Genomic DNA, 21,927 nt, shown 5'->3' on the forward strand with positions numbered 1-21,927 from the left:
ATAGGTTGATGTATATCATTGTAGGTCTCTATAGGTTGATGTATGTCATTGTAGGTCACTATAGGTTGATGTATGTCATTGTAGGTAACTACAATGTATAGGCTGATGTATGTCATTGTAGGTCTCTATAGGTTGATGTATTTCATTGTAGGTCTCTATAGGTTGATGTATGTCATTGTAGGTCTCTATAGGTTGATGTATGTCATTGTAGGTCTCTATAGGTTGATGTATGTCATTGTAGGTCTCTATAGGTTGATGTATGTCATTGTAGGTCTCTATAGGTTGATGCATGTCATTGTAGGTCTCTATAGGTTGATGTATGTCATTGTAGGTCTCTATAGGTTGATGCATGTCATTGTAGGTCACTATAGGTTGATGTATGTCATTGTATTTTTTTTTTTTGAGGCAGCTGGTACTGAAGTTATTGTTTGATTTTTTGCTCCCTAAGCATAAAGCAAGTATAAATGTGTCAGTGTAGGTCACTATAGGTTGATGTATGTCATTGTAGGTCACTATAGGTTGATGTATTTCATTGTAGGTCTCTATAGGTTGATGTATGTCATTGTAGGTCTCTATAGGTTGATGTATTTCATTGTAGGTCTCTATAGGTTGATGTATTTCATTGTAGGTCTCTATAGGTTGATGTATGTAATTGTAGGTCTCTATAGGTTGATGTATGTCATTGTAGGTCACTATAGGTTGATGTATGTCATTGTAGGTCTCTATAGATTGATGTATGTCAGTGTATATAGGTCACTATAGGTTGATGTATTTCATTGTACGTCTCTATGGGTTGATGTATGTCATTGTAGGTCTCTATAGGTTGATGTATGTCAGTGTAGGTCTCTATAGGTTGATGTATTTCATTGTAGGTCTCTATAGGTTGATGTATATCATTGTAGGTCTCTATAGGTTGATGTATGTCATTGTAGGTCACTATAGGTTGATGTATGTCATTGTAGGTAACTACAATGTATAGGCTGATGTATGTCATTGTAGGTCTCTATAGGTTGATGTATTTCATTGTAGGTCTCTATAGGTTGATGTATGTCATTGTAGGTCTCTATAGGTTGATGTATGTCATTTTATAGGTCTCTATAGGTTGATGCATGTCATTGTAGGTCACTATAGGTTGATGTATGTCATTGTAGGTCTCTATAGGTTGATGTATTTCATTGTAGGTCTCTATAGGTTGATGTATGTCATTGTAGGTCACTATAGGTTGATGTATGTCATTGTAGGTAACTATAGGTTGATGTATGTCATTGTAGGTAACTATAGGTTGATGTATGTCATTGTAGGTCTCTATAGGTTGATGTATGTCATTGTAGGTAACTATAGGCTGATGTATGTCATTGTAGGTCTCTATAGGTTGATGTATGTCATTGTAGGTCTCTATAGGTTGATGTATTTCATTGTAGGTCTCTATAGATTGATGTATTTCATTGTAGGTCACTATAGGTTGACGTAAGTCATTGTATGTCATTATAGGTAACTATAGGTTAATGTATGTCATTGTAGGTCTCTATAGATTGATGTATGTCATTGTAGGTCACTATAGGTTGATGTATGTCATTGTAGGTCTCTATAGGTTGATGTATGTCATTGTAGGTCACTATAGGTTGATGTATGTCATTGTAGGTCTCTACAGGTTGATGTATGTCATTGTAGGTCTCTATAGGTTGATGTATGTCATTGTAGGTCACTATAGGTTGATGTATGTCATTGTAGGTCTCTATAGGTTGATGTACGTCATTGTAGGTCTCTATAGGTTGATGTATGTCATTGTAGGTCTCTATAGGTTGATGTATGTCATTGTAGGTCTCTATAGGTTGATGTATGTCATTGTAGGTCTCTATAGGTTGATGTATGTCATTTTAGGTCACTATAGGTTGATGTATGTCGAGTTTCTCGATTTTGATATCGAAACTGCCTTGTCTTAATTATTTCTGTAACTTGCAGTGCATGGACCCAGAAAACGTTTGGTAATCAAATCAATATTGTGCAGGTTATATAATAAAATAATTTATATCTCATTTTTGTTAGTACATCTATATTTATTAAGACATATGTACACATTATATCTAATTGGGGTGGGTATTGCCAAACAAGTTTATAAAATTTAATAACACTTACCGCAAAATACGCCTTTGAGAAGTAGTACTGATGGAATATTTCATATTGCAATTTCTTTCAATTTGAATTAGTTTTATTGCAATGCATTAGTAATAATGTAAATATATATACATATATATATTCCTTTATTTCATTGTTTGTTATACAGTTTGTTACATACTACAATTTATTTATATTTGAAAACAGTTATTAATTTCAATAAACAATATTCAACTATCCTTAGCAATACTAATAAGATCATAATAGTAATGTTTATTGGTCTTTGAAACTAGGGGTATTATCAGAGCATGGGGTTATTTTGGAACTCCTGCCAGGATGGTATTCCCAGAATAATGCCAGTTGTTAAAGAACATAAAACTTTAATTCTCAACAAAGATGAAAGGACCAGTTACTGAGACAAAGCCCTACTCCCCGTAAAACCCACCAGATACAAAACCCACTTACAGCGAAGCTACTGGTTGATTAAAATTGAAAAAAATATTCACAACGAATGACAAATTAAATCAAATCACAAATTAATGTGCCATAGTACATTGTATTTGTGATAACAACATTTTTCACTTTAATATTTGGGTCTATTTTTATGTAAACATTAGACAAAACTGTTAAAATATAATTTGAAAAAAATGTTGATCAATATCATTGCTGGAATAAAACAGATTGACAATAATACAGTTATATAAGATGACAAAATCTGAATATGATGGTTTAACTGTTTGAATGATTCTGGTGCAATATTTTGCACATTTTAATTATATGACTTGTTTTAACTGTGAACCAAATTATTTTCAATTGGCTACAAATTGGAATAAATTTAATAGAACATATGAGAAAATTATAAAAAAAGTCTTTTGTGAAATGTGACTATTAGTGTTTAAAGGCAAAAATGGTACTTCTGCATCAACTTTAGCACTAGAAAAGATAACGTTACCCCCTGAAACTACTTCAATGTTCAAAAATATAGAAACAGCTCACCTTTAATGTGTCAATAAACAGATCAACATCTCTTTCCTCTAGAAACCCTTCTGTAGGCATTGGTAACCGTAGATACTGAGCTCCTGGTACAGGAATTGTGTAACGACAATACATCTCTTCCACAACAGTTAACTCTTCTTCATATTCAATATGATACATGTGAGGATCATCAGCAAAGTCATCAATGTCATCATAAAAATAAAATTGATTATTCTCTTCTCTTGTTGCAAATTCTAAAATCTAAAATGAAAAATACAGAATTCTAATTTGTATATAACACAAAAATAGTTTGGTTGTCAACTAATTACATGCATTCCCCAAAAAACATTGCACGGCATGACATATGGTTAGAACTGGGTAACCTCTGTTAAGGTTAAGAACTTGTTTCACATGTGGTTAGAACTGGGTAACCTCTGTTAATGTTAAGAACTTATTTCGCATGTGGTTAGAACTGGGTAACCTCTGTTAATGTTAAGAACTTGTTTCACATATGGTTAGAACTGGGTAACCTCTGTTAAGGTTAAGAACTTATTTCACATGTGGTTAGAACTGGGTAACCTCTGTTAATGTTAAGAACTTATTTCGCATGTGGTTAGAACTGGGTAACCTCTGTTAATGTTAAGAACTTGTTTCACATATGGTTAGAACTGGGTAACCTCTGTTAATGTTAAGAACTTATTTCGCATGTGGTTAGAACTGGGTAACCTCTGTTAATGTTAAGAACTTGTTTCACATATGGTTAGAACTGGGTAACCTCTGTTAATGTTAAGAACTTGTTCCACATATGGTTAGAACTGGGTAACCTCTGTTAAGGTTAAGAACTTGTTTCACATATGGTTAGAACTGGGTAACCTCTGTTAAGGTTAAGAACTTGTTTCACATATGGTTAGAACTGGGTAACCTCTGTTAAGGTTAAGAACTTGTTTCACATATGGTTAGAACTGGGTAACCTCTGTTAATGTTAAGAACTTGTTTCACATATGGTTAGAACTGGGTAACCTCTGTTAAGGTTAAGAACTTGTTTCACATGTGGTTAGAACTGGGTAACCTCTGTTAATGTTAAGAACTTATTTCGCATGTGGTTAGAACTGGGTAACCTCTGTTAATGTTAAGAACTTGTTTCACATATGGTTAGAACTGGGTAACCTCTGTTAATGTTAAGAACTTATTTCGCATGTGGTTAGAACTGGGTAACCTCTGTTAATGTTAAGAACTTGTTTCACATATGGTTAGAACTGGGTAACCTCTGTTAATGTTAAGAACTTGTTCCACATATGGTTAGAACTGGGTAACCTCTGTTAAGGTTAAGAACTTGTTTCACATATGGTTAGAACTGGGTAACCTCTGTTAAGGTTAAGAACTTGTTTCACATATGGTTAGAACTGGGTAACCTCTGTTAAGGTTAAGAACTTGTTTCACATATGGTTAGAACTGGGTAATCTCTGTTAAGGTTAAGAACTTGTTCCACATATGGTTAGAACTGGGTAACCTCTGTTAAGGTTAAGAACTTGTTTCACATATGGTTAGAACTGGGTAACCTCTGTTAAGGTTAAGAACTTGTTTCACATATGGTTAGAACTGGGTAACCTCTGTTAATGTTAAGAACTTGTTTCACATATGGTTAGAACTGGGTAACCTCTGTTAATGTTAAGAACTTGTTTCACATATGGTTAGAACTGGGTAACCTCTGTTAAGGTTAAGAACTTATTTCACATATGGTTAGAACTGGGTAACCTCAGTTGAGGTTAAGAACTTGTTTCACATATGGTTAGAACTGGGTAACCTCTGTTAAGGTTAAGAACTTGTTTCACATATGGTTAGAACTGGATAACCTCTGTTAAGGTTAAGAACTTGTTTCACATATGGTTAGAACTGGGTAACCTCTGTTGAGGTTAAGAACTTGTTTCACATATGGTTAGAACTGGGTAACCTCAGTTGAGGTTAAGAACTTGTTTCACATATGGTTAGAACTGGGTAACCTCAGTTGAGGTTAAGAACTTGTTTCACATATGGTTAGAACTGGGTAACCTCAGTTGAGGTTAAGAACTTGTTCCACATATGGTTAGAACTGGGTAACCTCTGTTGAGGTTAAGAACTTGTTTCACATATGGTTAGAACTGGGTAACCTCTGTTAAGGTTAAGAACTTATTTCACATATGGTTAGAACTGGGTAACCTCAGTTGAGGTTAAGAACTTGTTTCACATATGGTTAGAACTGGGTAACCTCTGTTAAGGTTAAGAACTTGTTTCACATGTGGTTAGAACTGGGTAACCTCTGTTGAGGTTAAGAACTTGTTTCACATATGGTTAGAACTGGGTAACCTCTGTTAAGGTTAAGAACTTGTTTCACATATGGTTAGAACTGGATAACCTCTGTTAAGGTTAAGAACTTGTTTCACATATGGTTAGAACTGGGTAACCTCTGTTAATGTTAAGAACTTGTTTCACATATGGTTAGAACTGGGTAACCTCTGTTGAGGTTAAGAACTTGTTTCACATATGGTTAGAACTGGGTAACCTCTGTTAAGGTTAAGAACTTGTTTCACATATGGTTAGAACTGGGTAACCTCTGTTGAGGTTACGAACTTGTTTCACATATGGTTAGAACTGGGTAACCTCTGTTAAGGTTAAGAACTTGTTTCACATATGGTTAGAACTGGGTAACCTCTGTTGAGGTTAAGAACTTGTTTCACATATGGTTAGAACTGGGTAACCTCTGTTAAGGTTAAGAACTTGTTTCACATATGGTTAGAACTGGATAACCTCTGTTAAGGTTAAGAACTTGTTTCACATATGGTTAGAACTGGGTAACCTCTGTTAAGGTTAAGAACTTGTTTCACATATGGTTAGAACTGGGTAATCTCTGTTAAGGTTAAGAACTTGTTCCACATATGGTTAGAACTGGGTAACCTCTGTTAAGGTTAAGAACTTGTTTCACATATGGTTAGAACTGGGTAACCTCTGTTAAGGTTAAGAACTTGTTTCACATATGGTTAGAACTGGGTAACCTCTGTTAATGTTAAGAACTTGTTCCACATATGGTTAGAACTGGGTAACCTCTGTTAAGGTTAAGAACTTGTTCCACATATGGTTAGAACTGGGTAACCTCTGTTAAGGTTAAGAACTTTTTTCACATATGGTTAGAACTGGGTAACCTCTGTTAATGTTAAGAACTTGTTCCACATATGGTTAGAACTGGATAACCTCTGTTAAGGTTAAGAACTTGTTTCACATATGGTTAGAACTGGGTAACCTCTGTTAAGGTTAAGAACTTGTTTCACATATGGTTAGAACTGGGTAACCTCTGTTAAGGTTAAGAACTTGTTCCACATATGGTTAGAACTGGGTAACCTCTGTTAAGGTTAAGAACTTGTTTCACATATGGTTAGAACTGGGTAACCTCTGTTAAGGTTAAGAACTTGTTTCACATATGGTTAGAACTGGGTAACCTCTGTTAATGTTAAGAACTTGTTCCACATATGGTTAGAACTGGGTAACCTCTGTTAAGGTTAAGAACTTGTTCCACATATGGTTAGAACTGGGTAACCTCTGTTAAGGTTAAGAACTTGTTTCACATATGGTTAGAACTGGGTAACCTCTGTTAATGTTAAGAACTTGTTCCACATATGGTTAGAACTGGATAACCTCTGTTAAGGTTAAGAACTTGTTTCACATATGGTTAGAACTGGGTAACCTCTGTTAAGGTTAAGAACTTGTTTCACATATGGTTAGAACTGGGTAACCTCTGTTAAGGTTAAGAACTTGTTTCACATATGGTTAGAACTGGGTAACCTCTGTTAAGGTTGAGAACTTTTTACATTTTTAAATTCAGTGTTGAAATAAATACATGTATTGTTAATAGTTAATTTATTTATCTACAAGAACAAAAAGTTCAAATTTCGTTGCCGACCAAATGATATTCCACAGTTCAAATCTGGTACACTGGCACCATAGCAACATGGTTCTAAAAATAGATTTAGTGAAAACGAAACAGAAAATTACACCTAAATTATAGATACCAGTACTAATTATATTGTTGTCATGGAATCTATCCTAGCTACACTATAATCAGATGTTGATCAGATTTTATTTTAAACCAAGTGAGTGAAATATGATTATATAATATTTGGATGTGAGCGATAACGACAGATTAGTAATGATACGGTAGATAGTGTGGGGTTTTGTGATATTTGCTACATTTACAAAACAGCATTCTATCAAAACCAAACTACTGCTCCTCCCACAGATTAACAGGAGATTATCTGCAATGCGTTTATATGGTTGGGCCGAATGAGAGCCAAGATCAGCCCAAGTTCAATCAAGTTTTTGTCAAATGCGAAATTGCAAACGAAGTTGTCTCTTCCATAATTGAAATGAGAAAGAAGATGATTGAGGGCGTGATTTCTATCCTATCGGAGTTTATTGGCGCCAAACTTGGCTCGAGGCGGCTCAAGTCGAATGCGTATACACAGCCGTTTTTGCTGGCTGAGCCGTAGGAATAAAATGCTGTTGAGTAAACGATGGACAGCAAACAAAATAGCAAAACTTACACATACCTAAATTTAAATGAGTTACTAAGACATGAATTGTTATCACTGAAACCATTTCTCATTCATAGATTAATTTCATGCTTCATTTAACACCAATGAAAATTGGGACAATCAATGATGAAATTACTGAGTACACATTCATCACCACATGCTAATCTGTCTGAGGGAATTAAGCCAAATTTGTTAATGATTTGACACAGTAAAACATTTTTTTTACAGGAATTCTGCGAACAATTCCGAATAATTCCGAATTATGAACCCAAAATTTTATGTATTTTTGATAAATTTTCAATTTAAAATGGCTGACAACATTATTAAACGTTATGAGGGAATCACATTATTGTTTCCCTGGAAAAAAAAGTTCAGGTATCATCACTTTTTATTCAGCCTTCTTTAATGAAATCTTTTGCATATTTGTTCTAGTCAATCACATTAGTCTTGTATCGTCATTAATTTAAGAATTGCACATGAGGCTAATATTGAACAACTTATCTAGAATTCATACCTGTAAAAAAGAGACTCTCAGAGAGATGCATTTGTCTTCTCACATTTTTTGCAATCAATTTGTGACCCTATAGCAACAGATTTGTTTGTTTTTGGAAATGGGTGATGTACATTTGTATGTTAGAATATAGAACCATACATACTCAGCAACACTCTGAGTCAAACAACGTTTCTTTCACACTCATTTACATTTAGTATTCCTAGAAATATTGTTCGTCTTACTATTTGTTTTTTATCATTTTACACATAGACAACCATCACATAAATTGTCTCTATATATGCTAGAAAAAGGTGAATCACATCTCAAAAAGTGACTGTAGCCATGGCAACAAGGGCCACCATTCATTCTAACTGAAATTTGGTTATTTATGTTTATTCCTGATTCTTCAACAATAGAAATAAATTACATTTTTTTATTTTATTAGGGAAACATTTCATGTATTAATTTCTTACATTTTAATGATGACTCTCTCATATTTATTTATATATTTGCCCTTCTATCACATTAAAAAAATTAAATATTATATATTACCAGAGGTACCTCTGATACAAAAAACATAGAATTTGTTGTTCCATAGAAAGTCATATTAGCACTCATTGCAAAAACATATCAGAACTCATTGGTTTCTTTAGTTTACATTGAATGCAGAAGTGCTATAGCAACAAATACTAATGTCATCACAAGGTTATCATATGCAGGACAAGGTCATACTGGCCTTTACTAGGTGTCAGTTGATATAATCAGTGTAATGCCTTTGTGTATATTTTATGCTATTCTCGTAATGACCTCATATAATTATGTACAGTGTAAATATAATTACTATTATTTGTTCAATTTTGTCTTTTGGCATTTCTGTGAAACTGTCCCTAATTTGCATAAATTCCTGTGTGAAAAGGCAACACAATTTATATGAACACAAATAAAATACAACAAATTCATTTGAAAATACAGACATCAATACAGACATTAATATCAATATTATATTATTGTAATCAATCACAGAATTAGGTATAATGGTTTTAAAAATCATTAATTTTTTTGGTAATTACTCTATACATATTACAAAATATGAAAGAAATGGGAACTCGTGATATTCCACACGAATTGTTGATGAATCATCAAAACTATCAATAAATAAAAGCATTTGATCACATGATACACATAATTCTAATCTTACTAGCATATGACAGAATTTTAAAAAATCCTTTGAAAAAATCAAACACTCAATAAGCTTAATCATTCATAATGGAACAATGTGTCGGTATTGTTGTCATGACAACAACCCATTTCACCAATTTTTTTTTCTATTGCATTATCAATGTTTGGATTTTATACCATAGCAACTGATGTTCCCCAAGGCTCATTTTTTATCACGGTGTTTGTTGTCAATTTGTATTATTTGTAACATTTTATGGAGGTTCAAATGACAAGAATTCAGTGACAATCCTTGTATTATAATATGGCTGAGGACACTAATCTGTTCCACTAAAAAGCACATTTCATAGCAACTTGCCTATAGTCCAGTACATCCACAGATCATCAAATCTGATATTCAATTACCACTGTGATGGTGTAAATGACATAACTGTATCATATTGAAATGATATATTCCCTGCTATGTCATATTGAAATGATATATTCCCTGCTATATCATATTGAAATGATATATTCCCTGCTATATCATATTGAAATGATATATTCCCTCCAGTATCAAATTGAAATGATATATTCCCTCCAGTATCATATTGAAATGATATATTCCCTCCAGTTTCATATTGAAATGACATATTCACTCCAGTATCAAATTGAAATGATATATTCCCTACAGTTTCATAGTGAAATGATATATTCCCTCCAGTATCAAATTGAAATGATATATTCCCTCCAGTATCATATTGAAATGATATACATGTATTCCCTGCTATATCAAATTGAAATGATATATTCCCTCCAGTTTCATATTGAAATGATATATTCCCTCCAGTATCAAATTGAAATGATATATTCCCTGCAGTATCATATTGAAATGATATGTTCCCTCCAGTATCATATTGAAATGATATATTCCCTCCAGTATCATATTGAAATGATATATTCCCTACAGTTTCATAGTGAAATGATATATTCCCTCCAGTATCAAATTGAAATGATATATTCCCTCCAGTATCATATTGAAATGATATACATGTATTCCCTGCTATATCAAATTGAAATGATATATTCCCTCCAGTATCATATTGAAATGATATATTCCCTACAGTTTCATAGTGAAATGATATATTCCCTCCAGTATCAAATTGAAATGATATATTCCCTCCAGTATCATATTGAAATGATATACATGTATTCCCTGCTATATCAAATTGAAATGATATATTCCCTCCAGTTTCATATTGAAATGATATATTCCCTCCAGTATCAAATTGAAATGATATATTCCCTGCAGTATCATATTGAAATGATATGTTCCCTCCAGTATCATATTGAAATGATATATTCCCTCCAGTATCAAATTGAAATGATATATTCCCTACAGTTTCATATTGAAATGATATACATGTATTCCCTGCTATATCAAATTGAAATGATATATTCCCTCCAGTTTCATATTGAAATGATATATTCCCTCCAGTATCAAATTGAAATGATATATTCCCTCCAGTTTCATATTGAAATGATATATTCCCTCCAGTATCATATTGAAATGATATATTCCCTCCAGTATCATATTGAAATGATATATTCCCTGCTATATCATATTGAAATTATATATTCCCTGCTATATCAAATTGAAATGATATATTCCCTCCAGTATCAAATTGAAATGATATATTCCCTCCAGTTTCATATTGAAATGATATATTCCCTCCAGTATCATATTGAAATGATATATTCCCTCCAGTATCATATTGAAATGATATATTCCCTGCTATATCATATTGAAATGATATATTCCCTCCAGTATCATATTGAAATGATATATTCCCTGCTATATCAAATTGAAATGATATATTCCCTCCAGTTTCATATTGAAATGATATATTCCCTACAGTATCAAATTGAAATGATATATTCCCTGCTATATCAAATTGAAATGATATATTCCCTCCAGTATCAAATTGAAATGATATACATGTATTCCCTGCTATATCATATTAAAATGATATATTCCCTCCAGTATCAAATTGAAATGATATATTCCCTCCAGTATCATATCGAAATGATATATTCCCTGCAGTATCATATTGAAATGATATATTCCCTGCTATATCATATTGAAATGATATATTCCCTCCAGTATCAAATTGAAATGATATATTCCCTGCTATGTCATATTGAAATGATATATTCCCTCCAGTATCAAATTGAAATGATATATTCCCTGCTATGTCATATTGAAATGATATATTCCCTCCAGTATCATATTGAAATGATATATTCCCTCCAATATCATATCAAAATGATATATTCCCTGCTATATCATATTGAAATGATATATTCCCTCCAGTATCATATTGAAATGATATATTCCCTCCAGTATCATATCGAAATGATATATTCCCTGCTATATTAAATTGAAATGATATATTCCCTGCTATGTCATATTGAAATGATATATTCCCTCCAGTATCATATTGAAATGATATATTCCCTCCAGTATCATATCGAAATGATATATTCCCTGCAGGATCATATTGAAATGATATATTCCCTCCAGTATCATATCGAAATGATATATTCCCTGCTATATCAAATTGAAATGATATATTCCCTGCTATGTCATATTGAAATGATATATTCCCTCCAGTATCATATCGAAATGATATATTCCCTGCTATATCAAATTGAAATGATATATTCCCTGCTATATCATATTGAAATGATATAATCCCTCCAGTATCAAATTGAAATGATATATTCCCTGCTATGTCATATTGAAATGATATGTTCCCTCCAGTATCTTATTGAAATGATATATTCCCTCCAGTATCATATTGAAATGATATATTCCCTGCTATGTCATATTGAAATGATATATTCCCTCCAGCATCATATTGAAATGATATATTCCCTGCTATATCATATTGAAATGATATATTCCCCCCAGTATCAAATTGAAATGATATATTCCCTCCAGTATCAAATTGAAATGATATATTCCCTGCTATGTCATATTGAAATGATATATTCCCTCCAGTATCATATTGAAATGATATATTCCCTCCAGTATCATATTGAAATGATATATTCCCTCCAGTATCATATTGAAATGATATATTCCCTCCAGTATCATATTGAAATGATATATTCCCTGCTATATCATATTGAAATGATATATTCCCTGCTATGTCATATTGAAATGATATATTCCCTCCAGTATCATATTGAAATGATATATTCCCTCCAGTATCATATTGAAATGATATATTCCCTTCTATGTCAAATTGAAATGATATATTCCCTCCAGTATTATATTGAAATGATATATTCCCTCCAGTATCAAATTGAAATGATATATTCCCTCCAGTATCATATTGAAATGATATATTCCCTGCTATATCATATTGAAATGATATATTCCCTCCAGTATCAAATTGAAATGATATATTCCCTCCAGTATCATATTGAAATGATATATTCCCTCCAGTATCAAAGTGAAATGATATATTCCCTCCAGTTTCATATTGAAATGATATATTCCCTGCTATATCATATTGAAATGATATATTCCCACCAGTATCATATTGAAATGATATATTCCCTCCAGTATCATATTGAAATGATATATTCCCTGCTATATCATATTGAAATGATATATTCCCACCAGTATCATATTGAAATGATATATTCCCTGCTATATCATATTGAAATGATATATTCCCACCAGTATCATATTGAAATGATATATTCCCTCCAGTATCAAAGTGAAATGATATATTCCCTCCAGTTTCATATTGAAATGATATATTCCCTGCTATATCATATTGAAATGATATATTCCCACCAGTATCATATTGAAATGATATATTCCCTCCAGTATCATATTGAAATGATATATTCCCTCCAGTATCAAAGTGAAATGATATATTCCCTCCAGTTTCATATTGAAATGATATATTCCCTGCTATATCATATTGAAATGATATATTCCCACCAGTATCATATTGAAATGATATATTCCCTCCAGTATCATATTGAAATGATATATTCCCTGCTATATCATATTGAAATGATATATTCCCTCCAGTATCATATTGAAATGATATATTCCCTGCTATATCATATTGAAATGATATATTCCCTCCAGTATCAAATTGAAATGATATATTCCCTCCAGTATCATATTGAAATGATATATTCCCTGCTATATCATATTGAAATGATATATTCCCTGCTATATCAAATTGAAATGATATATTCCCACCAGTATCATATTGAAATGATATATTCCCTACAGTATCATATTGAAATGATATATTCCCTCCAGTATCATATTGAAATGATATATAGCATGACATTTTCATCAAAGTTAGAATTAGGCCAAATCAATAACGATAAGGAGTTTTTATTTAGGGCACATCACGATCAGAACAAAACTTGCAATCATGCTTACAACTGTAAGGCATTTGGGCACGTTTTTTGTCAACACAATTAAATCTCACAATATGTGTCAACAAAGTGTAGGGGTGGAAGCTTGATACTGAGGAATGATTTACCTCTTTCCTTATTGTAATTTCAAGATCTCCTATTTCATGAGCTGTTATCCCCTCTGTTGATATGTTTTCACCCAGATTATCAGCTTCCCTTGGGGTATATGGTATTATATCATCTTTATCTTGAATAAAAATAACTGGTTCTTCTCGTACATTGCAAATAACGATATCCTATAATTGAAAAGTAATGAGATACTTGGAGAAAAACAGACATCACTGCTTCATTATTTAGAACTCCAATTCCAATTTTAGAACTCTGTGGGTCTGTCATTAAACAGTACATAACATTGTAATATTTGTAGTTTCAGTGAACCTTATCAACAGAAAATTGAACCTAATTTGAATATTCATCTTTCTATCTGCCAATGTTTTTTATAATTTCTCCCAACATTTTTCTATTCTCTGTTGTTTTGTGTTCTTTTGTTTCTTATTTGTGAATTTTATTTGTTGTAAATTTCAAATTATTTTAGTTTGCTTATTTTCTTGGATGCAAACCATGTCCTTTTCTAGCAAAACTGCTAGTTCATGTTTTTGAATAATAATGTTTTTTTTTATATTAAATGCACATGGTTTGGTCAATAATCATGACATCATGTCAATAATTATTCACAAAGATTCAGAAAAACACACGAGTAAACAAACACTGAAATAGCAAATAATCAAATAAAAACTAATAAAAACAGAGTATATTTTATATATATAAATGAAAATGTGTATATAATTTCTAAAAATGTACATTTGATCTTACCGAATATCCATCATCAAGTAACATGTCAAGAATCTGTTGTAGTCCTTCTTTTGTCGGTTGTCCCATGCCATAGATAGGATAACCTCCATGCGCTCGATGTAAATTAGGTGTAGAAAATCTTTTAATTGTGCTTAATTCATCAATGCCATGGAAATGATCTTTAACCATGAAATATTTCCCCTGTATTGCAAATAAAACAATTTATTGATACATTTGGCAGTGTAAACAATAACATTTAGCGAACTGAAAAAAATAAGTATTTACAAAGGTAAAATGCAATAGTGGACAAAATTATGAATCAGAACAAAAGAAATGCATGTCAATATATTTGACATACGACATTTAACATACTATGAGTGAAGTTTGGCAGCAATTAATTAAGTCATGTCAGTGATTCCAGAACAGAATTCTTTAAAACAACATGGTCAGTAGTCAGTCATTTAGATCTTATTTGTAAAATGAAATCACATGGATCAAGATCCTATGAAATGTACTAAATTTGAATTAAATCTGTCTATGCATGTTTGAGATCCAGTTCTAGAAATGTAGATCCTTGATTTTGATTTACTTGTAGCAATAAAATTATAACAAAGTCTACACATTATGGTATATATTCTTTTTGTACAATAATAACATAATAATACAGTGTAACAACAAACTGATCACTTGATCAATCCTGTTAGTTTGCCAACTATACAACAGTTAATGCAAACAATAATAAAAATGACAAACACTTGCATTTCAATATTCTGCATGTTAAATGACACAACCGTGCCTTTATTTGCAAAAAGGGAAATATAATTCTCCTACTAGCAATTTTGACGATCCATAATTTAAACATTTTATAATTCACTGCAGGCTATTTTTATGCATGAGCATGGCAGAAGTGTTATTTTTCTAATTTCTGCCACAATAATTGCCTCAATAACTACAAAGAGTTTGGTCGAATTCGGAACAATTTATAATTGTGTGTGATTTATATCACATGCCCAATTACTAAATGATGTGAAGTCACATGGTGTTTATTTTCTCTGGGTGGTCACATCAATTGAATACATTGTAATTGACTGATATGTGAGTCACGTGATATTCTCATACATGTATAGCCAACATAATTGACTGAAATAACTCAGTAAGAGCTGACTGCTTTTAATAATCTAATAAGCGTAGACTCAAATTTGTGAAGCAGTTATCGGACCAGAAGAGAAAATCACTCATACCATCACACTTGGCTCTTGTTTGATTTATTATATTTGGGTCATACTAACCCCTCATTGTACTTATGATTTAGCCTTAAAATTTGTGTAATTAAGTGGAATTAAATTTAATCTGCTCATATACTGCATTTGTACTGCTTCTAAAAAAACACAATTAAGTCATGACCTACATGACACAGACCCTGTATCATTACAGGAGAGTATGTGCATAAAGATAAAAAAAAATACTTTAATTTTAAATTAAATTTATTTGTACTGTTCAGTTATGTTGAAATTTCTAATTTGGCTATATCACTAAAAAGTGCCAGTTGGTTCAATTGTAAACAAAACTGAAGAACTTGATGATCATGAAATGCATGGTTGTGCCTTTCTATCTCACATTATGATAATCTAGTTTAAAAAAACACACTGAATTGGTAGACCATAATGCATTACTACATCAGCTACTTGAATTGCCATGCGATGCCATGTCAATCAGAATGCAAGAATGTCAGGATGTCAATCAGAATGCAAGAATGTCAGAATGTAAATCAGAATGCAAGAATGTAAAAATGTCAATCAGAATGCAAGCATGTCAGAATGTCAATCAGAATGCAAGAATGTCAGAATGTAAATCAGAATGCAAGCATGTAAAAATGTCAATCAAAATGCAAGCATGTCAGAATGTCAATCAGAATGCAAGCATGTAAAAATGTGAATCAGAATGCAAGCATGTCAGAATGTAAATCAGAATGCAAGCATGTACAAAGGTAAATCAGAAGGCAAGCATGTCAGAATGTAAATCAGAGTGCAAGCATGTACAAATGTAAATCAGAATGCAAGCATGTCAGAATGTAAATCAGAGTGCAAGAATGTCAATCAGAATGCAAGCATGTCAGAATGTCAATCAGAATGCAAGCATGTAAAAATGTAAATCAGAATGCAAGCATGTAAAAATGTAAATCAGAATGCAAGCATGTAAAAATGTAAATCAGAATGCAAGCATGTAAGAATGTAAATCAGAATGCAAGCATGTACAAATGTCAATCAGAATGCAAGCATGTCAGAATGTCAATCAGAATGCAAGAATGTCAGAATGTCAATCAGAATGCATGAATGTTCAAATGTCAATCAGAATGTAAGCATGTCAGAATGTAAATCAGAATGCAAGCTTGTAAAAATGTAAATCAGAATGCAAGCATGTCAGAAAGTCAATCAGAAAGCAAGAATGTCAGAATGTCAATCAGAATGCAAGAATGTAAAAATGTCAATCAGAATGCAAGCATGTCAGAATGTGAATCAGAATGCAAGCATGTCAGAATGTGAATCAGAATGCATGTCAGAATGTAAATCAGAATGCAAGCATGTCAGAATGTAAATCAGAATGCAAGCATGTCAGAATGTAAATCAGAATGCAAGCATGTCAGAATGTAAATCAGAATGCAAGCATGTACAAATGTAAATCAGAATGCAAGCATGTCAGAATGTAAATCAGAATGCAAGCATGTCAAAATGTCAATCAGAGTGCAAGAATGTCACAATGTCAATCAGAATGCAAGCATGTCAGAATGTAAATCAGAGTGCAAGAATGTCAGAATGTCAATCAGAATGCAAGCATGTCAGAATGTAAATCAGAATGCAAGCATGTAAAAATGTAAATCAGAATGCATGAATGTCAGGATGTAAATCAGAATGCAAGAATGTCAGAATGTCAATCAGAATGCAAGCATGTAAAAATGTAAATCAGACTGCAAGCATGTCAGAATGTCAATCAGAATGCAAGCATGTAAAAATGTAAATCAGAATGCAAGCGTGTAAAAATGTGAATCAGAATGCAAGACTGTTAGAATGTGAATCAGAATGCAAGCTTGTCAGAATGTCAATCAGAATGCAAGCATGTCAGAATGTAAATCATAATGCAAGCATGTAAAAATGTAAATCAGAATGCAAGCATGTCAGAATGTCAATCAGAATGCAAGCATGTACAAATGTAAATCAGAATGCAAGCATGCCAGAATTTCAATCAGAATGCAAGCATGTCAGAATGTCAATCAGAATGCAAGAATGTCAGAATGTCAATCAGAATGCAAGAATGCCAGAATGTCAATCAGAATGCAATCACGTCAGAATGTAAATCAGAATGCAAGCATGTAAAAATGTCAATCAGAATGCAATCATGTCAGAGAATGTCAGAGTGCAAGCATGTCATAATGTCAATCAGAATGCAAGCATGTCAGAATGTCAATCAGAATGCAAGCATGTAAAAATATCAATCAGAGTGCAAGCATGTCATAATGTCAATCAGAATGCAAGCATGTCAGAATGTCAATCAGAATGCAAGCATGTAAAAATGTCAATCAGAATACAAGCATGTACAAATGTCAATCAGAATGCAAGCATGTCAGAATGTCAATCAGAATGCAAGCATGTAAAATGTCAATCAGAATTCAAAAATTTCAGAATGTCAATCAGAATGCAAGCACATCAGAATGTCAATCACAATGCAAGCATGTCAGAATGTCAATCACAATGCAAGAATGTCAAAATGTCAATCAGAATGCAAGCATGTCAGAATGTCAATCAGAATGCAAGAATGTCAAAATGTCAATCAGAATGCAAGAATGTCAACATGTCAATCAGAATGCAAGAATGTCAAAATGTCAATTAGAATGCAAGAATGTCAGAATGTCAATCAGAATGCAAGAATGTCAGTATATCAATCAGAATGCAAACATGTCAAAATGTCAATCAGAATGCAAACATGTCAAAATGTCAATATGCAAGAATGTCAAAATGTCAATCAGAATGCAATATTGTCAGAATGTCAATCAGAATGCAAGAATGTCAAAATGTCAATCAGAATGCAAGACTGTCAGAATGTCAATCAGAATGCAAGAATACCAAAATGTCAATCAGAATGCAAGAATGCCAGAATGTCAATCAGAATGCAAGAATGCCAGAATGTCAATCAGAATGTAAGCATGTAAAAATGTCAATCAAAATGCAAGCATGTAAAATGTCAATCAGAATGCCAGAATGTCAATCAGAATGCAAGAATGTCAGAATGTCAATCAGAATGCAAGCATGTAAAAATGTCAATCAGAATGCAAGCATGTAAAATGTCAATCAGAATGCAAGCATGTAAAGATGTAAATCAGAATGCAAGCATGTCAGAATGCCAATCAGAATGCAAAAATGTCAGAATGTCAATCAGAATGCAAGCATGTCAGAATGTCAATCAGAATGCAAGCATGTAAAATTGTCAATCAGAATGCAAGCATGTAAAAATGTCAATCAGAATGCAAGCATGTAAAAATGTAAATGGGAATGCAAGCATGTCAGAATGTCAATCAGAATGCAAGCATGTTAAAATGTCAATCAGAATGCCTGCATGTCAGAATGTCAATCAGAATTCAAAATTGTCAGAATGTCAATACAGAGATAGTAATCTGTGTATATACACAGATAATACTCCCACAAAATTGATTAAGTTTTCAAACAATGAAAATAATAATGAATTGCAGATTCCAGCTATTTTAGCCCTCTTTAAAACTTGAACGGAGCCATTTATCTACAGTGGGAAATAAACAAACTTAATGATTAAATCAAATAATAATACTAATAAGATGAGCTGTATGCAGTTTCTCTTTATGCAGATTAGCTATATGCAGATGAGCTGTATGCAGATGAGCTGTATGCAGATGAGCTACATGCAGATGAGCTGTATGCAGATGAGCTACATGCAGATGAGCTGTATGCAGATGAGCTATATGCAGATGAGCTGTATGCAGATGAGATCACTCACTTGAACAAGATGATGTTCCGGCATTCCTTCTTTAATCCGTCCTTTCGCAATTGTTTTCTTACTTGGAGCTGCACATTGATATTCTTCAAGATTATCTTTGATGATAATTGGTGCAACTTCATTCATAATTACATTTTTCCCTTTATCCTGTTGTTTGAAGTGGTTTTTCTGATTATGTTCCTGTGTTTTTGGTGAGATTTTTCTTGAAACAACTGGTTCAGGAGATCCTGCGGGTGTTGATGTGCTTGCTCCTGTCCCCATGGTGATTCTGTGAGATGTTTAAAATTCAACATGGTTAAAATTGAATTCATGCTGGCTGATTATATGCTATATGCTAGTCTAAAATGTGACTGCATGGACAATTAGCAACCACACATACACAAACGTAGCAGAAAGATATTTTATAAATTGTTGGACTACGTAGTTAACTGTTTTTTTATATTCAACACTATTGTACGCCTGTCAATAAGGACCACTTAATAACATTGTTAATGACATAGTCCCTGTTGGAATTAGGGGAGAAAATGTCTGCCAGTAGGCCATCTTTGATCTGATTGTGAAACAAATCGTCATAGACATGTATCCTAACATGTATAATGTATGTACCAAATATGAACAAATACTGACAAAGCATGCATAAGATACCACACTTTGTTCAAACAGGGACTAATAATATACAAAGCCAGTTTTCTTTGTACCTGTATGTGATTAGCATATCTGATTGAGGTGGATCAAAGCATATGCCAAATTACACTCATGCAGAGGGTCGGATTCACCAAAAAGTAGTATGCTCACTTAGGCCTGTGCCATACGCCTGTTTGGTAGTCAGATTTGCCATGAATGGCATGACATGAAAAATCACAAGTCATGACATAAGTCAAAATGACACAGTCCCCGTTAAGTTCTCTTTGTGCTTGTCATATTAAAGTGGAGGGGTTGTCGCGAGAGTGTCCTTGAAACTTGAGTTCCAAGTGGCGTATACAACAGATTGTTTATTTACATCAAAACACGTGTTCCATTTAGTAGTAATATGGCCAAAATAAAAACAGCCGTTATTCAGCCATCTTTGATATGTATGATGTATGTCCCAAATACGAATGAAAATGGTACATAAATTGTGGAAATATAGTAATAAGGCCAAAAAGGTCAGATGGCTGTCAATCGGCCATCCTTGACCAGAATTTGAAACAAATTGTCATGGACATGCATCTTAACATGTATAAAGTACATGTATGTGCCAAATTTGAATGAAAACTGACAGAGCACGTCCAAGATACCGCATAAAAAAACAAAAACAAGATGCCTGCCAGTCGACCATCTTTGATCCAATTGTGAAATAAATCATCATGGACATGTATCCTAACATGTATAATCTATGTACTAAGTTTGAATGACAACTGACAAAGCATGTCCAAAATACAACATTTTAAAAAAACAAGATGGCTGCCAGTCAGCCATTTTGAATCGAATCGCTAAACCACTGCATGTGCATATGTCCCACATAAGGTACTAGACACATGCAAAGAATGAACGGAATCGGTCCAAGGGATTCTGAGATATGACTCTGGACGGACGCACGGATGCACAGACGGACGCACGGACGGAGACCGAATTATAAGTCCCCGTTTTCATAAGGTGATCATTCAACATGAAAAATCAAAACATGGTTTTGTAATCATTATTACTAATGATATTGTTTGGGATAGAAATTAAGACACACAAATTGTGTGAGTCTGTTCATAACATAGCAGTGTGCAATTCGTGTGTCTCCCAATATAATGCAATTATAATCTTTAAATAGAAATAGCTATGAACAAATACATATTAATGTTATGAGCTCCTAAGAAAGGATGTGGTGGCCTTAAAAAAAGCTGTTTTGTTGATGTCAAGATCAGTTGACCCACACACAATCCATAAATTCATTAACATACACAGATATGCCATGCACATTGTAATTGAGATTCCCTCATGCAATAACCTGGTAATAATATGTATTTTAAATATTGGATCTAATATGAAATATTGTCATTGGAGCAGTAGTAAAATATATCATACTGATTTTAAATATGCATCGTAATTATGTTATTTATTTCAATATTTTCAGGTCGTCAGAAATATGATGGATACTTTAGGCAACCTTGATGTCCACCCTCAGTGAAATAATATATTACAATTAAATATCAATGAATAATCCTTGATTTAGCAGTGCATAAATTAATTGACTTGTGCATTAGGTATGAATGAATATAACCTTTTAACATTTTTATATTTCTTTGTTACTTATTGTTTTATTTGTTA

At 32.8% G+C, this 21,927-nt stretch overlaps 1 protein-coding gene across 1 annotated transcript in view; it reads right to left on the bottom strand.

Annotated features, from left to right (window-relative positions):
* Nucleotides 1-21,927, bottom strand: part of LOC102802575 (paladin-like) — an 86,377-nt gene that overhangs the window by 33,590 nt on the left and 30,860 nt on the right. The window contains exons 2-5 of the mRNA XM_006813196.3: nucleotides 19,630-19,897; nucleotides 14,629-14,808; nucleotides 13,884-14,051; nucleotides 3,112-3,351 (exon numbers count right to left, since the gene is read on the bottom strand). Coding sequence (XP_006813259.3) covers nucleotides 3,112-3,351; nucleotides 13,884-14,051; nucleotides 14,629-14,808; nucleotides 19,630-19,890 — 849 coding nt within the window. The 5' untranslated portion in view covers nucleotides 19,891-19,897. The remainder of the gene's footprint in view (nucleotides 1-3,111; nucleotides 3,352-13,883; nucleotides 14,052-14,628; nucleotides 14,809-19,629; nucleotides 19,898-21,927) is intronic.

This window comes from Saccoglossus kowalevskii, chromosome 19 (assembly GCF_978046115.1).
Source record: "Saccoglossus kowalevskii chromosome 19, keSacKowa6.1, whole genome shotgun sequence".
NCBI lineage: Eukaryota > Metazoa > Hemichordata > Enteropneusta > Harrimaniidae > Saccoglossus > Saccoglossus kowalevskii.